Raw genomic sequence first — 18,688 nt, 5'->3', positions numbered from 1 at the left:
GAGCTCAAGAAACCTGCAGTAAGCAGGGTTGAGCCTCTCTTTGGAGCGCACCACAGTTAGGATGGGAAATAGTACCTCTAAAATAGCAACTAGAAATACCTCCCAATGTTTCACTGGGCCTAATGCCCACTTATTGGGATGATAATCCCTAAACAACTGGGAAAAAGAAGCAGTGAATGAAATCAACCTAGGAGAGCCAAGATGTGGCTCTTTTGATGCCTAAAGTAAGTTCTTGCATACAAAATTGGAAATGCCGGCTCTAATATTGAACTAAATAAAACAGTTTCATTCCTGTTGGGCAAATAAGTTTGTAAAATGTGTGTTATTTGGGTTTGCTCACTTTTATTAAAAGTGGCGCTGCTGCCTGACCAGGCGGTGGCGCAGTGGATAGAGCATCGGACTGGGATGTGGAGGACCCAGGTTCGAGACCCCGAGGTTGCCAGCTTGAGTGCGGGCTCATCTGCTTTGAGCAAAGCTCACCAGCTTGGACCCAAGGTTGCTGGATCGAACAAGGGGTTACTCAGTCTGCTGAAGGCCCACGGTCAAGGCACATATGAGAAAGCCATCAATGAACAACTAGGTGTTGCAACAAAAAACTAATGATTGCTGCTTCTCATCTCTCTCCCTTCCTGTCTGTTTGTCCCTATCTATCCCTCTCTCTGACTCCCTCTCTGTCTCTGTAAAAAAAAAAAAAAAAAAAAGTGGCGCTGCCCAGGTGAAACTGCTAATTGCCTTCCTGCTTGGGAAGGGCCATTGTTATGCTAATATTGCTGGAGAAGGAGTTTTTGCGCCAAAAGGTTTTTTAGAAGGAGGAAGAAGCAGAGGGAAGGAAGCCATGTTTTTTTGCAGAGTGAGAGCAGAGAAGAAGTATACTGAGAAAGAGAAAGCCAAGATGGCAGGGTGCTGAAGGAGAAGCCAGTTTGTGCAGAGATGAGAAGGGAGAAAGTTGTGCAAATGGGGAACCAGAGGTGACCGAGCTGGTGGGGGCCTTTGATTCTAGGAAAACTCGGAGAGGATTCTCCTGGTTGTGGAACCAAAGAATGTATGAATGTGTTTTGGAGCCCTGTGTGTTTTCACTCACCTGCCAGGTGTGAGGCTAGAATAAAGGAATGGCCCACCAGTTTTTGGCTCCCCTGTTTCTCTACTGTCTGTCCGAATCTAATGTGAACCTGCATGTCAATGGCTGTGATGGCTGCGGCTACTAGCAATACAATTCCTGTATTCAAATACTCTGGGCTTTGTTGCTTTAAAATTATAATATGTAAGAATTGCTCATTTAAACTTAAATAGAATGGAATTTTGAAACCTAAACTTGTTTCTTGGTTTGTACTGCGCTCTGTAGGTGTTTCCTCACTAATTACTATTCTCTGTGTTCTTTGTCTTCAGAGTTAAGGGTCAAGTAGCAACTCTATTAGGATTAATCAGATTTTATTTATGTGTCATGCTTGTGTCTCTGTACTGTAATTGTCTTGTTTGTATGTAAAACTGTACTCAGGTCTGTGAAACAGGAGAAATCAATTTCAGTTTGAGGGCCCTAATCTGTCTCATCTGTCTGTCTATCTGAAATTCTTACTCTTCTATGCGGAAAATAAGTTAATAACTCAAAGTGGGGAAGAGATCTCACCCCCCCCCCCCCTTTCCAGACAGTAAAACTCAGAAAATAAAACAAACAAACCACGCTATTTAAATATCTTAAAGGCTCTTCCTGGAGGTCTAAAAACTGTTGTAGTTCAGAGAACAATAAGGGAATTAACATCTCTGGACTCTGTGCTAGACTGTGAAAATGAGAGAGGTCATGCCAGGACCTCAGTGTAAAGGAAAATTAGGGCCCTTTTAAAATCCAAGCAGAGAAGACTATACTTTCAGGGACCATTTCTATAGTTTGTTATAAAATCCAAGCAGAGGCTCAGTAGACCACCAAGGCAAACACGTTTTGCCTCCTCTGCAACTATTAATAATACTATAAAAGTTACTCAGAATTTTTTTTTTAACCAGGTGGTCTAGAAAAGCATTTAATACTACTACTAGTTTAATTTAATGCCTTTTAAAGTTCTTAACAGAAAAGAAGTTTGTTTTGCCTGGGTTTACAAAAGGTTCCTGTAATTTCTGTTATATCTTTTGAAAATATAAATTTGTTTGCTAATGAAGTATGTTCTGTCAATGTAAAACAACTTCCAAACCTGTAAGGATTTTTTAATAATTTTATTTGAGCTGTTTTTGGAAATCTTCGAAGTGAACCTAAAGGTTAGGGTTTGAGGACCGAGGTTAAGTAAGGCAGGACAGGGGGATAAATAATGGATGTCTGTGTTTAATTTTGGTCTTTTTCAACTGGAATTACTTAACTGCGAGTCTGAACAAAGAAATCCTTTGCTGGATAAATGAGAGCCTGGACTTGTTCAGCTCCGAGGATAAGGGTCACTTCCTGCCTCCAGCCCGAATCCTGGATATTCTTAGGCGACAAGAATCTCTGTGCAGGAGTCAAGAGGGCATCCCTCACGATGTGTAGGCAGCCCCACAGGGACTTCCAAATTCAAATTTAATTAGATAATTGACTCATCTGGGGATGTGCACATGAAGGGTGGATACTTAGCACTCCAAGAGTCCTCAGCAGGGGAGAGAAACCTAGACACATAAGAGGGTTTGAGATGACTTGGGAGGTGAAATCCCTTGGAGCTCAACCCACAAGCCACACACGTGAACCCACTACACAATATCTCTAGAAATTTGTCAGACTGCAGATACACAAAGAAAAATAAAATTAACATGGGAAATCATACCTTTAAGGTCGACAAGCCCCAAGGACACCAGCCCCCCCATTAATAATCCTGTGGGTTAACTTGCAAGTATCAGCTTGAAGTGCCCAAAGTGGGGACCTTGTGATCCCTCTGAAGTGATTTTTTTTTTTCTGCGCTCAATTAAAAAATGCCAGCTCGAAAGTTAATATTAAATGAACGTAAAGCAGACATTGGTTGGAAATAGAAGCTTCTGGAGAAGAACAGATAAATTCTTTGAGAAAAAGAATTTCATCTATTTGTTACTTCAGAGTAAAGCTTATGTGCAAATAGTAGGAATATGTAATCAATCAATAATTGTTAAATCAAAATCTGTCCCTTTCCAATGAGGGAATATTGAGGGGCGATATATATTTTGTTAATCAGTTTTGCCCCAGTTAACCTAATAGGGTAAAATGTATTTAGAAATAAGTTAAATACTGCACTGATTGGGAAAATAATAATTTTAAAGGAATTTCCATGTAAAGGAAAATAATCTTGAGACTGAAAGTTTGTTGCAGGACACTCCAATGCAACTCTGGGCCTTTTCAGTACAGAGAGTGGCAAGACTTGCCAACACCCTTTAAGATCTGATGTATTAGTAGCTGGAATTAAGACCATTATACTAGATTACTTAAAATGGGGATTTATAATTCTATGTACAAGCCTTTGTAATTCTAGCTTCCCAGTAAAATAGATTTATACAGAATCACAAAGCTATAAATAAGATTGTTATTTCCAGACATCCTGTGGTCCCAAATCCCCATAATCTCTTACCAGCTATTCCTGTGGATTGCCAAAATTTTTCAATGACAATAAAGTCATGTAGTGCCTGTTTGAACATGTCTGAAAAATAAAAGGACAGGAACACCTCTTTGCTTTCACCTGGGAAGGTTCTAAGTTTAGTTGGACAATAATGCTCCGAGGTAGACGAGGAGTCCCACCTATTAGGACTGGAATAGTGCTGAATTTTCCAGAGATTTCACTCCAATCCGATATGCAGATGATAAACTCTATGCTCTGGGACAAACTCTGTTTCTCTTTACCTACAATGAAATACTTGGGTTATCTCACATTTAAAAATGGGATTGGCCCTGGCCGGTTGGCTCAGTGGTAGAGCGTTGGTCTGGCATGTGGAAGTCCCAGGTTCAATTCCTGGCCAGGGCACACAGGAGAAGGGCCCATCTGCTTCTCCACCCCCCCCCCCCCTTCTTCTCTGTCTTTCTCTACCCCTCGCGCAGCCAAGGCTCCATTGGAGCAAAGACGGCCCGGGCGCTGGGGATGGCTTCATGGCCTCTGCCCCAGGTGCTAGAATGGCTCTGGTCACAACAGAGCGACGCCCTGGATGGGCAGAGCATCGCCCCTGGTGGGCATGCCGGGTGGATCCCGGTCGGGCGCATATGGGAGTCTGTCTGACTGCCTCCCTGTTTCCAGCTTCAGAAAAATACAAAAAAAAAAAAAAAAAAAGGGATTAGGTAAAAAGTAAAGTAGATAGCCTACCAGGCGGTGATGCAGTGGATAGAGCAGAGGTCCCCAAACTACGGCCTGTGGGCCACATACAGCCCCCTGAGGCCATTTATCCGGCCCCCACCGCACTTCCAGAAGAGGCACCTCTTTCATTGGTGGTCAGTGAGAGGAGCATAGTTCCCATTAAAATACTGGTCAGTTTGTTGATTTAAATTTACTTATTCTTTTTTTTTTTTTTTTTTTTCATTTTTCTGAAGCTGGAAACAGGGAGAGACAGTCAGACAGACTCCCGCATGCGCCCGACCGGGATCCACCCGGCACACCCACCAGGGGCGGTGCTCTGCCCCCCAGGGGGCGATGCTCTGCCCATCCTGGGCGTCGCCATATTGCAACCAGAGCCACTCTAGCGCCTGAGGCAGAGGCCACAGAGCCATGCCCAGCGCCCGGGCCATCTTTGCTCCAATGGAGCCTTGGCTGCGGGAGGGGAAGAGAGAGACAGAGAGGAAAGTGCGGCGGAGGGGTGGAGAAGCAAATGGGCGCTTCTCCTATGTGCCCTGGCCGGGAATCGAACCTGGGTCCTCCGCACGCTAGGCCGACGCTCTACCGCTGAGCCAACCGGCCAGGGCTATTCTTTATTTTCAATATTGTATTTGTTCCCATTTTGTTTTTTTACTTTAAAATAAGATATGTACAGTGTGCATAGGGATTTGTTCATAGTTTTTTTTATAGTCTGGCCCTCCAACGGTCTGAGGGACAGGGAACTGGCCCCCTGTGTAAAAAGTTTGGGGACCCCTGGGATAGAGAGTTGGCCTGGAACACAGAGGACCCAGGTTTGAAATCCTGAGGTCACTGGCTTGAGCGCAGGCTCATCTGGTCTGAGCAAGGCTCTATAGCTTGAGCCCAAGGTCGCTGGCTTGAGCAAGGCATTACTCAGTCTGCTGTAGCCCCCCCCCCCCCAGGGGGGTCAAGGCACAGATGAGAAAGCAATCAATGAACAACTAAGGTGCTGCAATGAAGAATTGATGCTTCTCATCTTTCTCCCTTCCTGTTTGTCCCTCTCTCTGTCTCTATCACACACACACAAAAAAGTAAAGTATATATGCTGAAATTTCTTTTACATGGGGAGGAACAAGACAGTTATCAGTTAATGGTTCACATAATGATAACAATGGGTGGGTCTCTTGGCTCCTGCTCTGGTGGGATGTATGGCCTCATGGGGAAAGACAAAATTGACCCTCACATTCCAAAGGCATGTAATCAGGTACATTATCTTAGATGCAGAGGACAATAAACAGGCTTGAGTGGAGGTGAGCATTGACGTTGAGAGGGAACACCTCCCTAGGAAATGACTGCCTGCCATAAACTACTTTTGCTTTGAAGGGTTTGATCCAGTGCTGGTCAACCTGGTCCCTACCACTCACTAGTGGGCGTTCCAGCTTTCATGGTGGGCAGTAGCGGAGCAACCAAAGTATAAATAAAAAGATAGATTTAACTATAGTAAGTTGTTTTATAAAGATTTATTCTGCCAAACAGCGAAAATCGACATAAAGTACTTGGTAAGTAATTATTATTATATGCTTTAACTTGCTGTAACTCTGCTTTATAAATTTTATAAAGTAAAGTTACTTCCCTACTTTATAAATCATCATTACTGTGGAACCGGTGGGCGGTTAGAAAATTTTATTACTAACAGAGATACAAAAGTGGGCGGTAGGTATAAAAAGGTTGACTACCTCTGATTTAGACCATCCTGAGTATTTACTTTGGGTCTCTGAGTTTGCAGGTCCATTGTGCAGGGCTCATTTGAGCTTATCAGTTTTAGTTCATGGCCCTGTCTTTTATTTTTTTATCCACAGTTTATAAAAGTATCAATCTAAAATTGCTAATTACTAACAGTCCTCATTGAAAGTTAAGGGTTTTAGAAACAGAATTCCGACTAATTGGAAATAAATTGTATGGTTTTAATGATAGAAAGCATAAGATATGGGAGGTACTTTTGAAAGGAAAAGAAAAAAAAAGCAAGTCGACAAGGACAAGGAGGAGGAAAGGGAGAGAACAAATGCTTTAAATGTATAAAGTCGGGTCATTTTAAGAGAGAGTCCCAGAATGGGATAAAGAGAAAAACCTGTTTCCCCTCCTGATGTTCAACAAAGAATAGGGGGGTCTGGGGCTCTTCTACTCCCATGGGTCTCACCCAATAGCCCCCTTGTGAATTTAGAGGTAGGATCGATTTATTAGGAAAAGATTTAATGGTAAGATTAGGAGTAGGACTGCAAGTTGGAAAAGGGGGTGGGCCTCCAGGCCTCCCTCTATCTAGTAACCATAGTAGATGTGAAGGATTTAAAACAAACCCTAGCAATAGAAACAGGATACCAAGATGCAAATGCCTGGGTAGAATGGATCAGATATTCTGTCAGCACCCTAAACAAAAGCAATCGTTATGCTTATGCTACAGGAAGACTGGAGGCTCTGATAGTCCCATTTAAGTCCCATTTCCACTTGGGTGGTCCTTAACCTTGATGGGATGAACTGCATGGTAGCTGTGTTCCAACGTGCCACATCCTGGCAAAAAAAAGTCATGTTGGTCATTATCACTGCTATTTTCTAAGGACAAAAGCCCAGCGGGTCAGCCCCTGAGGGCTATCAGAATACCTATTCCTATAGCCAATTTCTCTTCGTGCCTCTCAAGGTCAGGGAACAATCTGACCTTTGTAGGAAATCTAATTCGGTGCAGTGAAAGACGACCATTCACAGGGCTGCCAAACCAATCTGCCCTTATCATCTCCAGAGCTGATGTCTGGTAGTATTGTAGGACAAAAATCTATGAGACTCAACCTCATTCACTTCCCCTGCCTGCCCTCCTTACTCATCACAGAATAGGTGAAGTAAAAGGAGTACGTTAACTCCCAGCGGGTCATTCGACCCGTGTGTGTGTGTGTGTGTGTGTGTGTGTGTGTGTGTATGTGTGTGAATTCTATTGCAGTTCTATGGTGTGTGGGAGAGGGGTGTCCCAATGAGTTCAAGCCACAGACTCAAATTGTAGCCAGATTTGAATCAGCCTTATTCTGGTAGGTAACTATAAACAAGAATGTAAATTGGATAAACTATATATTTATTTTATTTATTTTATTTTTTTTCAGAGACAGAGAGAGAGTCATAGGGATAGACAGGAACAGACAGACAGGAACAGAGAGATGAGAAGCATCAATCATTAGTTTTTCGTTGCGCATTGCGACACCTTAGTTGTTCATTGATTGCTTTCTCATATGTGCCTTGACTGCAGGCCTTCAGCAGACCGAGTAACCCCTTGCTCGAACCAGCGACCTTGGGTCCAAGCTGGTGAGCTTTTTGCTCAAACCAGATGAGCCCGCACTCAAGCTGGCGACCTCGGGGTCTCGAACCTGCGTCCTCGGCATCCTAGTCTGACGCTCTATCCACTGCGCCATCGCCTGGTCTGGCAAACTATATATATTATAATCAACAAAGATTTGTCAATTATACAAGAGATGCAATTAAGGGAATAGCAGAGCAACTTGGCCCTACCAGCCAAATGGCCTAGGAAAATAGCCTAGCTTTAGATATGATGCTAGCAGAGAAGGGCAGGCGATGTGTAATAATTGGAACCCAATGTTGTACCTAGACCCCCACTAACACAGCCCCAGATGGTACTATTACCAAAGCCTTACACAGATTGACCACCCTAACAGATGAATTAACAGAAAACCCAGGTATAGCCTGACCTGTGGTGGCGCAGCGGATAAAGCATCGAACTGGAACACTGAGGTTGCTGGTTCAAAACCCTGGGCTTGCCTGGTCAAGGCACATATGGGAGTTGATGCTTCCTGCTCCTCCCTTCTCTCTCTCTCTTTCTCTCTCTCTCTCTCCTCTCTAAAATGAATAAAGTCTTTTTTTTTTTTTTTGTATTTTTCTGAAGTTGGAAACGGGGAGGCAGTCAGACAGACTCCCGCATGCGCCTGACCTGGATCCACCCAGCACACCCACCAGGGGGCGATGCTCTGCCCATCTGGGGCGTCGCTCTGTTGCAACCAGGGCCATTCTAGCGCCTGAGGCAGAGGCCATGGAGCCATCCTCAGCGCCTGGGCCAACTTTGCTCCAATGGAGCCTTGGCTGCGGGAGGGGAAGAGAGAGACAGAGAGGAAGGAGAGGGGGAGGGGTGGAGAAGCAGATGGGCGCTTCTCCTGTGTGCCCTGGCCGGGAATCAAACCCAGGACTCCTGCACGCCAGGCCGACGCTCTACCACTGAGCCAACCGGCCAGGGCTAAATAAAGCTTTTTTTAAAAAAAAAAACAACCACAAAGAAACAACCCATATAAATGATCCCTTCACTGATTTAATGGAACAATGGTTCAGAAAATGGAAAGGATTAATGACCTCTGTATTTACCTCCCTGGTTATTATGGAGTCTTGATTCTTATAGGATGCTGTATCATCCCATGTGCTCGAGGCCTAATTCAGAGACTGATCAAAATGGCCATATCCAAGCAGAGCCCTCCCTTTACTCTAACCAAATGCTAGTAATGAACACCAATGACTAGACCCAACATCTGCTCATCAAATTTGAAGAAAAGAATGAAGACTGAAGAGGTATAACGAAAAGGGGGCATTGAAGGAAATGTTTAACTCATGTTCTTTTCTTCAACTAATTCCCAACTCCCTTCATTCAGGTTCCTCCAACCGAAGAACAGAATGAGAAATAGCTAGCTTGTCTACCAATCCCCCAGCCCTTTTGTCCGGTCATCTGGGTTTTTTTCCTACCATTCCCCAACCCCTTACCTAGTTAATGATATCCCCCATCTCTCCCTTCTACCTTGGCACAGCCACTTAAACTAGCCAAACCCTGGCCAGTTGGCTCAGTGGTAGAGCGTTGGCTCGGCGTGTGGAAGTCTGGGGTTCGATTCCCAGCCAGAGCACACAGGAGAAATGCCCATCTGCTTCTCCACCCTTCCCCCTTTCCTTCCTCTCTGTCTCTCTCTTCCCCTCCCACAGCCAAGGCTCCATTGGAACAAAGTTGGACTGGCCACTGAGGATGGCTCCATGGCTTCTGCCTCAGGCGCTAGAATGGTTTCTGTGTTTCTGTTGCAACAGAGCCAGGCCCAGATGGGCAGAGCATCACCCCTTAATGAGCATGCTGGGTGGATCCCTGTCAGGCGCATGCAGGAGTCTGTCTCTTTGCCTCCTTGCTTCTCACTTCAGAAAAAAAAAAAACCAACTCAGAAAAAATAAGATTGTACGGTCACACTCCAGCCAATGGAACAACATCCAGCAGCCTAGGGCCTGCCTTAGGGATAAAAACTGAATTTGCCCTCTGCCCGCACCCTTGCTGGCTGGCTTTCAATAGCGGCAGCACGTCCTTCTGCATTATGAAAGTTGCCTTGTTGAGGTATTTTGTCTCCACAAGCCTTGCTTAATTCCATCTCTAATACCCTGGAAGGGAGATTCAGACTGGCCAGGAACTGAAAATGACTGCTTTGTGGAAATGTATCAGGGCAACCCTACTTAAAGCGGCTGTCCCATGTGTCTATAAAGCGGCTAAAAGTAAGCGGGGGATTGACATGTGGGTGTCATTGTCCTACAGGACATCCAGAGCCAGTTTATGTGAGCCTTTCTGGCTTAACTTCACCCAAACTAGCACTTCTATTTCCAAAATGCTCTAAGGTCTAAAATGATGCCCAAAGATGACAATAATCTAAGGGCACCCAAGTAATGAGTATTTCAAGCCGGTGTTCAAAGCGTCAGTCCTGCTCGGGTCAAAGAACGGTTGGCTCACCTCGGGTTTCAGTCAGATGCTCTTCCCAAAGGGTCAGGGCTCTGGTCCCCAGGGTCCTTCACTCCAAGGGGCTAAGATGTCGGGGCGGAGGCGGGGCAACTCAGGGCTCCGCCCCGGGGAGGGGCACCCAGGGCTCCTTCGGGGTCCCCGCGGGCGGGCACTCCGGGAGCCGGAGCGGTGGCGCAATGGTGGCGCCCGCCGAACTGCTGGCCGCGCTGGTCACCGCGCTGGCGCTGCTGTTTGCCTGGCTGCTAGTACGGCGTGGAGCGCCCGCCAGCCCCGACCCTGCGGGCGCGTTCCCGAAACCCGCGCCCCAGGTCGAGGCCAGCGGGACCTCCGCACCGCCCAGCCCCGGAGCCCAAGAACCAGCGGCCGCGCCCAAGTCGCCGGAGCAGCCCCTCGCTGTGCTTGCGGAGCCCGCGGTGCCGGCGGAGGCGGAGGAACAGGCCGCCGAGGCGAAGCAGGTATGGGCCGGACCCCTAGGCGCCCTGCCCACCCGTGCGGTCCACTCCTGGCTCCCGCCGCCCGTGCTGCCCCACGCTGAGCCGGGAACCGGGTCCCCAGTCTCGGGACGGGCGACCGGGGGTAACACAGAACTTGGGCGGCGGGAAAGGAGGGTCAGCGAGCAAATTCACCGTCTCCTCCAGAGCTTGTCGCCCAGGGCCGAGCCAGTCAGAGTTCGGTTTTGTTGTTTTGCTTCTTTTCCTCTTCGCGGCGTCTCCGAGCTCGGACCTCGGCTTCCTGCTCCGGGCGATGCGGCCGCTCCGCCGCCGCTACACTCCCTGCGCGCACGCCCCACCACTCCAGCTCATGGGTTCCCAAATCCACTTGCAGGTGGTTTATTTCAAAGCGGGCAATGAGAGTTGTCTTACTTGTGAAAAAAATATATAATACTTAAAGAACAAAAAAGGAAAGCTGCCGTTTCCTTTTAGGCCAATTTGAATTCCAGATTCCAGAGTCGGTGATGTCACTTTGCATATGGTAGGATGGAGGGATGAGGCGCCGGACAATCGCAGCCATTCCTATTGTCATTTTCAAACTGCACCTGCGCCAGAGCACCTATCCCCCGGGGGAGCTGATACTCATGGCCGGTGTGGAGTGAAGAAACAGGATAAAGCTCCGCAGCCCAGCGGAGCGCCCCCACCCCACCCTGGCTCCGACTTCTGCCCAAGCCCGCTCCCACCGTGTCCATCAGCTCAGTACTGTGTCTGTCCCGACCGCTGCATTGCTGCAGGGCATCCAGAGGGGTGTCGGATAGCTCGCCTGGACCGCCCCTCCCCCCATACACTTTTCCCAGCCCCTCTTTAGATTGGAAACCTATTTATCAGGCTGAAAAACAGGCACTGTCTCAGGATTTCGGTACCTTTGGCCCCTGCAGGCCACCCCGGAACGTTCTAGGTCTAATCGGAATGCCTCGTTCTCACTCCTGAGCTTCCCGTTCTTGGAAGGGAGGCTGGCCTGAGCGAGCGATTTTGGTGCGTGGTCAGCGTGTCTGCAGCACCCACTCTAAATTTTGCTGGACCCAGTGGTTTACTCTGGAGAGGAACCCCTGAGGGGGGAGGATGAGTAGAGGCTTTTCTGTGTTCGCTGAGTGTCCCGTACCCCCGCTGGTCAGATGCTTTGCTTGACAACTGGGTGACTAATTGTGTCATTAAAGAGGCTTCCAACCGGTCTGAAGGAGCTGCTGTGTTCACCCAGGTGTGGACAGGGATTCCGGTTTCATGGAACTCGTGGTCTCCAGGGGGAGCCCAGGCCCCCCGCTGTTCTTGCTAACCTCACCCTTGGCGGTTGAACTTAGGGTCTGCTTCCACATTTGGGATCCCTGTCTGCACTCCGGCCTCCTGGGAACCGGAGAGGCCTGTGGGCTATTCTCAGGCTGCTGCTTGCTTTTCAATAGCCCTGCTCCTAAAGGTGACATGGTGGCCCTTAAACACCCAGTGCCAACTTCTAGACTGAAGTTTAAAATGCCCTTTAGTCATGCCCAGCCCTGTCTGGATCCTCTGGGCTACAGCACTTCCGAGAGAACTTTCTACAAGGCTCCTGGGCTCTCTGCAATATGGTACTAATGCAGTTTAGTGCTGTTGTTTAAATAGCAGCTCAGCACAGTCGCCCTCTGTCTGGGAGAATGCACATCCTGTGAGGGTGGGTGAGCACATCAAAGGACAGGGTACCTTACAGAGAGGTTCCTGTGACAGGCACAGCCCCCGGTGACGCCAGTCCTTCCTCTCTGAACACCCTGTCCTGCGATAATCCATCCTACTTGAGAATTAATTTGAAATCAGTTTCCTTACTCAGAGATCTTGTCCTTCCCTTTGGGGTTCAGGTTCCCACCCCTTTCTGAGTTGTTGAGCCCCCACTTAACTCTAACTGGCAAACATGAAGTCACTGCGGTGCATAAGGGCTGGAGATCAGGTGCTATGGGGACACAGATACCCACTGTCCCCTCACTTTCAGCGGTGGGGTTACCCCAAGGAAAAACTATTAAGAAATTGCCTGGAAGTGGATCTGCGCATTTCAGGAGCAGGTCCCAGGGTTGTCTTCTGATTCTCATACTATGCAAGACCGCAGAGCTATGAGAAGGCCCCCTGGGAAAACGGGTCAGGTCCGGGGAAACAGAGTGTGACCCCTAGCCAGCCTCCGGGCCTCCCCCTATGTGATGGGCAGCAGGGGAGAGGAGGGAGGCAGGAGTGGGAAGTCACTGCTCCCAGCGAGTGGCACTTAACTCCACTCTACCCTCCCCCCTCCTTTTCCATTAACCGCATCGCAGCTCCTCTAATCCCAACCAGCTCCCTTCCCTGTCAGCCAGTGAGGCCTGGGGCAGCTGCTGCCTCCACTCACAAAGCTGATTATGGAGAAGGATCTGGAGCCCAAAGAAGCAGCCTTGCAACATGGCTGTGGGTTGCTGGAAAGTGTCCTTGTGGTGCTGGGGAACTGAATAGCATGAGGGCTGGGACACTAGCATGGATGGAAGAAATGGGGGTGGTCAGCCAAGCCAAGGGTAGAGGATTAGAACTAGTTTCTTTTCATTTCTCTCAGGGATTCATGTGGGAGTGGGCAGCGGAGGAAGTGCAGGCCTGACCCACCCTCACAAAGTGTCATGGTGAACAATGTCCAGAGCCAGAGCTGGTCCCTTTCAAGGTCAGGACATTGCTTTTTGGTGCTGCTGTATGGGTTGGGATTTAGGGTTGCCAGGCTTCTTTTACCTAATGGAGGTATGGGTCCCAGTAAGGCCCTATCTTAGAATTCCCAAACAGTGACCAAGGGGGAAGGACCAAGTGTCATTCAAACAGTACTAGTTTTAAATCACTGTGTCTGTGCCAGAACTCAGACATCTGGCCCTCTGGTCCTGGCTCTACTCACAAACTGAGTAGGGACTTCCTACAAGGCAGCTGGCCCATGCAGAGGCGGATTAAAGTCGGTTGAGGCCCTGGGCACATAAGAAAATATTGGGCCCTTTAAAAAAAAGAGAGAGGGAAAATAAAAATACATGTTAACCATGTTTTTAAATAAATAAAAAATATTAATGTTAAAATTGCACATATGAAACCAATCTTGGTGTCATTAGAAAAAAGTATAAAGTTGGGGTTTTGTGGGACCCTTCAGAAGTCAGGGCCCAGGGCATGTGCCTGGTGCGCCCACCGTTAAATCCGCCTCTGTGCCCATGTCACCAAACAAAACAGGCAGCGAGACCCTTTTAGATGAAAGGAGACACCAAAGAAACATGACAAATGCACTGCCTGATCTTTGACTGGATCCCGGATCAGGGTGGGGGTGGGGGACTGTAAAGAACATTTAGGAGATAACAGGCATTTTTCAAATGAATGGTTTATGAGATCATTTTATTGTATCAATGCTCAATTTCTTTAGTGTGATACTGGCATTACAGTTATGTAGAAAAATGTCCTTGTTCTTAGAAAGATGCATGCTGAAACATTTAGGGATGACAGGTCATGATTCAAACAGTCACACACTCACAAGTGTGGGTGTGTGTGTAGAGAGAGAATGCAAAGGTGGTGAAGTGTTAACAATCGGTGATTCTAGGTGAAGGGTGTGAGTGTTCATTGTACTATTCTTCCAACTTTTCTGTAGATTTGGAATTTTTAAAAATACAGTGTTGGGAAAAAGGAATCCATCAGTGAATCACCCAAGAAAGGGTTTGGTTCTTTGGACACTGCTATTGGTCTGCTCAGAGTGCACAGTCTCATCTGTCTGTCCCACCATTCAGCTGGCTCTGGCTTGTCTTTCTGAAGTTATCCCGCAGTTAGATCCCTCTTGTCTCCCTTGCCCTCACCAGCCACATGTGTGCTCCCTACCCCACTCCACATGCAGAGCCTCTAGCCTTCCCAGAATGACCACGGAGCAGGTGAATCCCCTCCTCCATCATCAGTCCTGACCTTCGGGATGTCAGTGTGGTCCCACTTTCTAGTCTCTCTTTTTAATTTATTGATTTTTTTTTTATTTTTTAGATTTTTAAAAAATTTATTTTAGCCTGACCTGTGGTGGCACAGTAGATAAAGCGTCGACCTGGGAACACTGAGGTCGCCAGTTCAAAACCCTGCACTTGTCTGGTCAAGGCACATATGGGAGTTGATGCTTCCTGCTCCTCCCCCCTTTCTCTCTCTCTCTCTCTCTCTCTCTCTCTCTCATTCTCTCTCCCTCCTCTCTAAAAATGAATAAATAATAAATAAAGAAATAAATAATTCATTTTGGAGAGAAGAGAAATTTGGAGAGTTAGAAGTAAAATGTGGCCTAACAGGTGGTGGTGCAGTGGATAGAGTGTCAACCTGGGAAGCTGAGGTCCAGGTTCAAACTTCTGAGGTTGCTGGCTTGAGAGCAGGTTCACCAGCTTGAGCACAGGGGTCATTGGCTTTAATGTGGTATCATCAATATGATCCTATAGTTGTTGGATGAGCCCAAGGTCGCTGGCTTGAGCAAGGGGTCACTGGTTCAGCTGGAGCCCCCTGGTCAAGGCACGTATGAGAAGCAATCAATGAATAACTAAAGTGCAACCACTATACTTCTCATCTCTCTCCTCCCTGTCTCTCTGTCCTGTACTGTCTGTCTGTCTATCTCGCTCACTAAAAAAAAGAAATGTGGAACATGGTCACTTTTAGACATTCTTGTTTTGTAGCCCTCCTCTTTCCCAGACAGCTGGCCCAAAGCACGATAAGGCAGGGTGAGACCACGTAGGCCAGCTGGAGATGTCCTCCCTGTGACTGCCAAGCCCCTGGTGTCCAGAGCACTTCTGGAACATCCTGAATCTGACCACATTCCATGGTCAGATGGATGGAGGAATGGAGCAGGACTCTTCAATCAGGGTCAGAAACCTCCTCCTCGAAGGGCCCCGGGGCACAGACAGAGCCATTCTGCCTGCGTGTTGTTTGGTCAGGACTGATGAGGAAGCCTGAGAAGCTGCCGTGGTCATTCCTCCCCTCCTGCCAGGGAGGTGAGAGCATTGGTCATTTTCTCTCAGCCACAGTGGCTAAAGAACACCTAATCAGATTAGATGGTTCAATGGAAACCCAGTGCAGGAACTCATGGAATTTGTTCATCTCATATTTTACTTCTGAATGCTCACTGATAAGGGAGAGTGTGGACTACTGCCCCAGGGTGCTCTCTTTAGTGAAGCTTTGGATGTCCTCTCAATCCTCTGTAGGAATGATGCCAAAAGCCATGAATCTGACAGGATCGACTGGCATGCTTGATCATCTGAGTGAGAGAGAGTGTGTGTAGGGCGGTGAATGTGCTCTCTGTGGAGACGCAAGGTTGGAGACCAGGATTGTCCTTTTAGTCTGATCATTTGAACATGTGGCCCTGCAGGCTGCCTCCACACTACCTGGTTGTTGTGCATGAACATGAAACTAGCCTCCCTCCCCTTCTCCCCTACTGTTCCTTTAGTCAGGGGCTTACCTGGCGCTCTGCCTCTGCTCTTTGCCCCTCTAGCAAAGCACACCCCCATAATACCAAGTGAGGCCTTACTTCTGGACCTGCACCACCACCGCCGCCACCTTGCAGAAACACTGGCTGCCATCGCCCTCCTGGTCAGTAGCTGATGGCACCCCGCTCAGCCCTCTCCCTGAGCTCTACCTCATAGGGTCAGCTGTCCATTGGACATTTTCTCGCAGCTGTCTCACTAGCACCCGAGACCAACAAGTCTGAGAAGAGTCTTGATTTCTTTCCCCCATAGTGAGCCCTCTGTTCCTCTTCCCACCCTGTGTTTACCTTCATGTCACTCAGAGTTCCTCCACTGCTCCTTCCGCTGCTCAGGCCCAGAGTCCTCTGTCATCCTTATTGTCTCCTTTTCCCTGTCCTTCCCATGATCACTTCATCAGCAAGTCCTGGCACCTCTGTCTGCAGAAGACCTCCTGAATGTGGGCACTCTATGACTAATCTAGGCTGTTCAGGGACCTGTGGACTGGCCCCCTGCTTCTCCCACACACACCCTTCCTGCCCTTGCTGCACCTAGCAGCCAGTGCAGTCTTTGTTACATAGACACATCCTCCTTTTAAAGCCCTGCAGTGGCTTTCATAGCATAAAGCAGTGGTTCTTAAACTTTTTGAAGTCGGGGCACATTTAAAATTCTGCAAATAATTGTAGGCACACTGTATACAAATTTCTGAGCAATATGTTATATTAATTAAGTCAAATATTAAAGAATAAAATATAGGCCCTGGCCGATTGGCTCAGTGGTAGAGTGTCGGCCTGGCGTGTGGGAGTCCCGGGTTTGATTCCCAGCCAGGGCACACAGGAGAAGCGCCCATCTGCTTCTCCACCCCTCCCCCTCTCCTTCCTCTCTGTCTCTCTCTTCCCCTCCCGCAGCCAAGGCTCCATTGGAGCAAAGTTGTCCCGGGCGCTGAGGATGGCTCCATGGCCTCTGCCTCAGGCACTAGAATGGCTCTGGTTGCAGCAGAGCGACGCCCCAGATGGACAGAGCATCGCCCCCTGGTGGGCATGCCTGGTGGATCCCAGTCGGGCACATGCGGGAGACTGTCTGACTGCCTTCCCGTTTCCAACTTAAGAAAAATACCAAAAATAAAAAAATAAAAAATAAAGTCCAAGTGTGCTTTTTTTTTTTTTTTTTTTTTTTTTTTTTACAAAGAGAGTGAGTCAGAGAGAGGGATAGACAGGGACAGACAGACATGAACAGAGAGAGATGAGAAGCATCAATCATTAGTTTTTCATTGCACGTTGCAACGCCTTAGTTGTTCATTGATTGCTTTCTCATATGTGCCTTGACCATGGGCCTTCAGCAGACTGAGCAACCCCTTGCTGAAGCCAGCAGCCTTGGGCTCAAGCTGGTGGGCTCTTGCTCAAACCAGATGAGCCTGCGCTCAAGCTGGCGACCATGGGGTCTCGAACCTGGGTCCTCTGCATCCCAGTCCGACGCTCTATCCACTGCGCCACCGCCTGGTCAGGCCAAGTGTGCTTTTATGGTAATTAAATGAAATAAATACGACAAAATTAAATTTATTCTGATATTAAAAAACATTTTTATGTTACATTTTTTTAAATTTTTTTTTTATTTTAGAGAGGAGGGGGGAAGAGAGAGAGAGAGAGAGAGAGAGAGAGAGAAGGGGGAGGAGCAGGAAGCATCAACTCCCATATGTGCCTTGACCAGGCAAGCCCAGGGTTTTGAACCGGCAACCTCAGTGTTTCCAGGTTGACGCTTTATCCACTGCGCCACCACAGGTCAGGCGTGTTACATTTTTTGAGTTATGCTTTTTAGAATTCGTAAAAAAGAGGGGTTAAAAAATTAAAAAACGACAAAAAAGTTATCTTTTTATATAAATAGATACATTCTTAGTAAGATTTAGTAAATTCAGCAGGTCCCGGCATGAATATGTTAAGTTTTTCATTCTTGTGTTTATGAGAAACATGAGCCTGATGTGTCCTAGCAATTTCTTCAATGTTTGGGCATATATTTAAAAGGAAAACTCTCATTTCCTCGTCAATACGTTGAAGAATTCCTCTCTTTTTACTCTTAATTGTGTTGAGTGCAAAAAACCCCCACCATACATATCATCTTAACTTTACATCAAACAACAGATAGAAGAAACTCGCCTTCAGTCTTTCCGGGGAACATGGGGGGTAGTGTAAACAATCCAGCACCACAGCTTAACAGCCTTTTGCAACCTAATCAGGCAAGTGAGGTGGGGGGTTGGGCAGACTGTCGGCTTACAGCCAATTCCCCACACCTCTGTCCCCCCAAAATCTAAACTCCAAAAACCCTGTTGGCACATATTTCTCTGGAATATCGTAGGGCGCACCTGGGAATCTTCTAGGGCGCACACTTTGAGAACCACTGACTAGCATAAGAAGTGGATTCTAAACTCTTACCAGAGCCATTAAACTGGGCAAGACTCCAAGGCTCTGCCCCTGCCCCTCTACCACGGCCACCAAGGCCTTCCCAGCACTCAGATATGCTAGGCCTGTGCCACATCCAGACCCTGGCATTCACCACTCACTCTGCCTAGAGATCATTCCCAGCCCAGATCTTCACACAGTCACTCCTCCTCACCCTGCAGATCTCCCATGTCCTTGACCACCTTCACGGATGCAAAGTGTTGGCACTCAATACAGTCTGAAGTCATCTTTTTTTTTTTTTAATTGATGTTAGAGAGAGAAGCAGAGAGAGAGGGTCAGACAGAAACATCGATCTGTT

General features: G+C 47.6%; 2 protein-coding genes across 5 annotated transcripts in view; one reads left to right on the top strand and one right to left on the bottom strand.

The window, feature by feature from the left end:
- MFSD11 (major facilitator superfamily domain containing 11) overlaps positions 1-18,688 on the bottom strand; it is a 253,051-nt gene that overhangs the window by 44,883 nt on the left and 189,480 nt on the right. The window lies entirely within an intron of this gene.
- The window catches only part of MXRA7 (matrix remodeling associated 7), a 30,512-nt gene continuing 22,003 nt past the window's right edge, over positions 10,180-18,688 (top strand). For all 4 annotated transcript variants that reach the window (XM_066381304.1, XM_066381303.1, XM_066381306.1 and 1 more), the window contains exon 1: positions 10,180-10,490. In XM_066381304.1, the coding sequence (XP_066237401.1) occupies positions 10,212-10,490 (279 nt within the window). In that variant the 5' untranslated portion in view covers positions 10,180-10,211. The remainder of the gene's footprint in view (positions 10,491-18,688) is intronic.

This window comes from Saccopteryx leptura, chromosome 4 (assembly GCF_036850995.1).
Source record: "Saccopteryx leptura isolate mSacLep1 chromosome 4, mSacLep1_pri_phased_curated, whole genome shotgun sequence".
In the NCBI taxonomy this organism is placed as follows: domain Eukaryota; kingdom Metazoa; phylum Chordata; class Mammalia; order Chiroptera; family Emballonuridae; genus Saccopteryx; species Saccopteryx leptura.
Note: the sequence above shows the minus strand (reverse complement) of the source record. Positions and strands in the feature narration are given on the sequence as shown.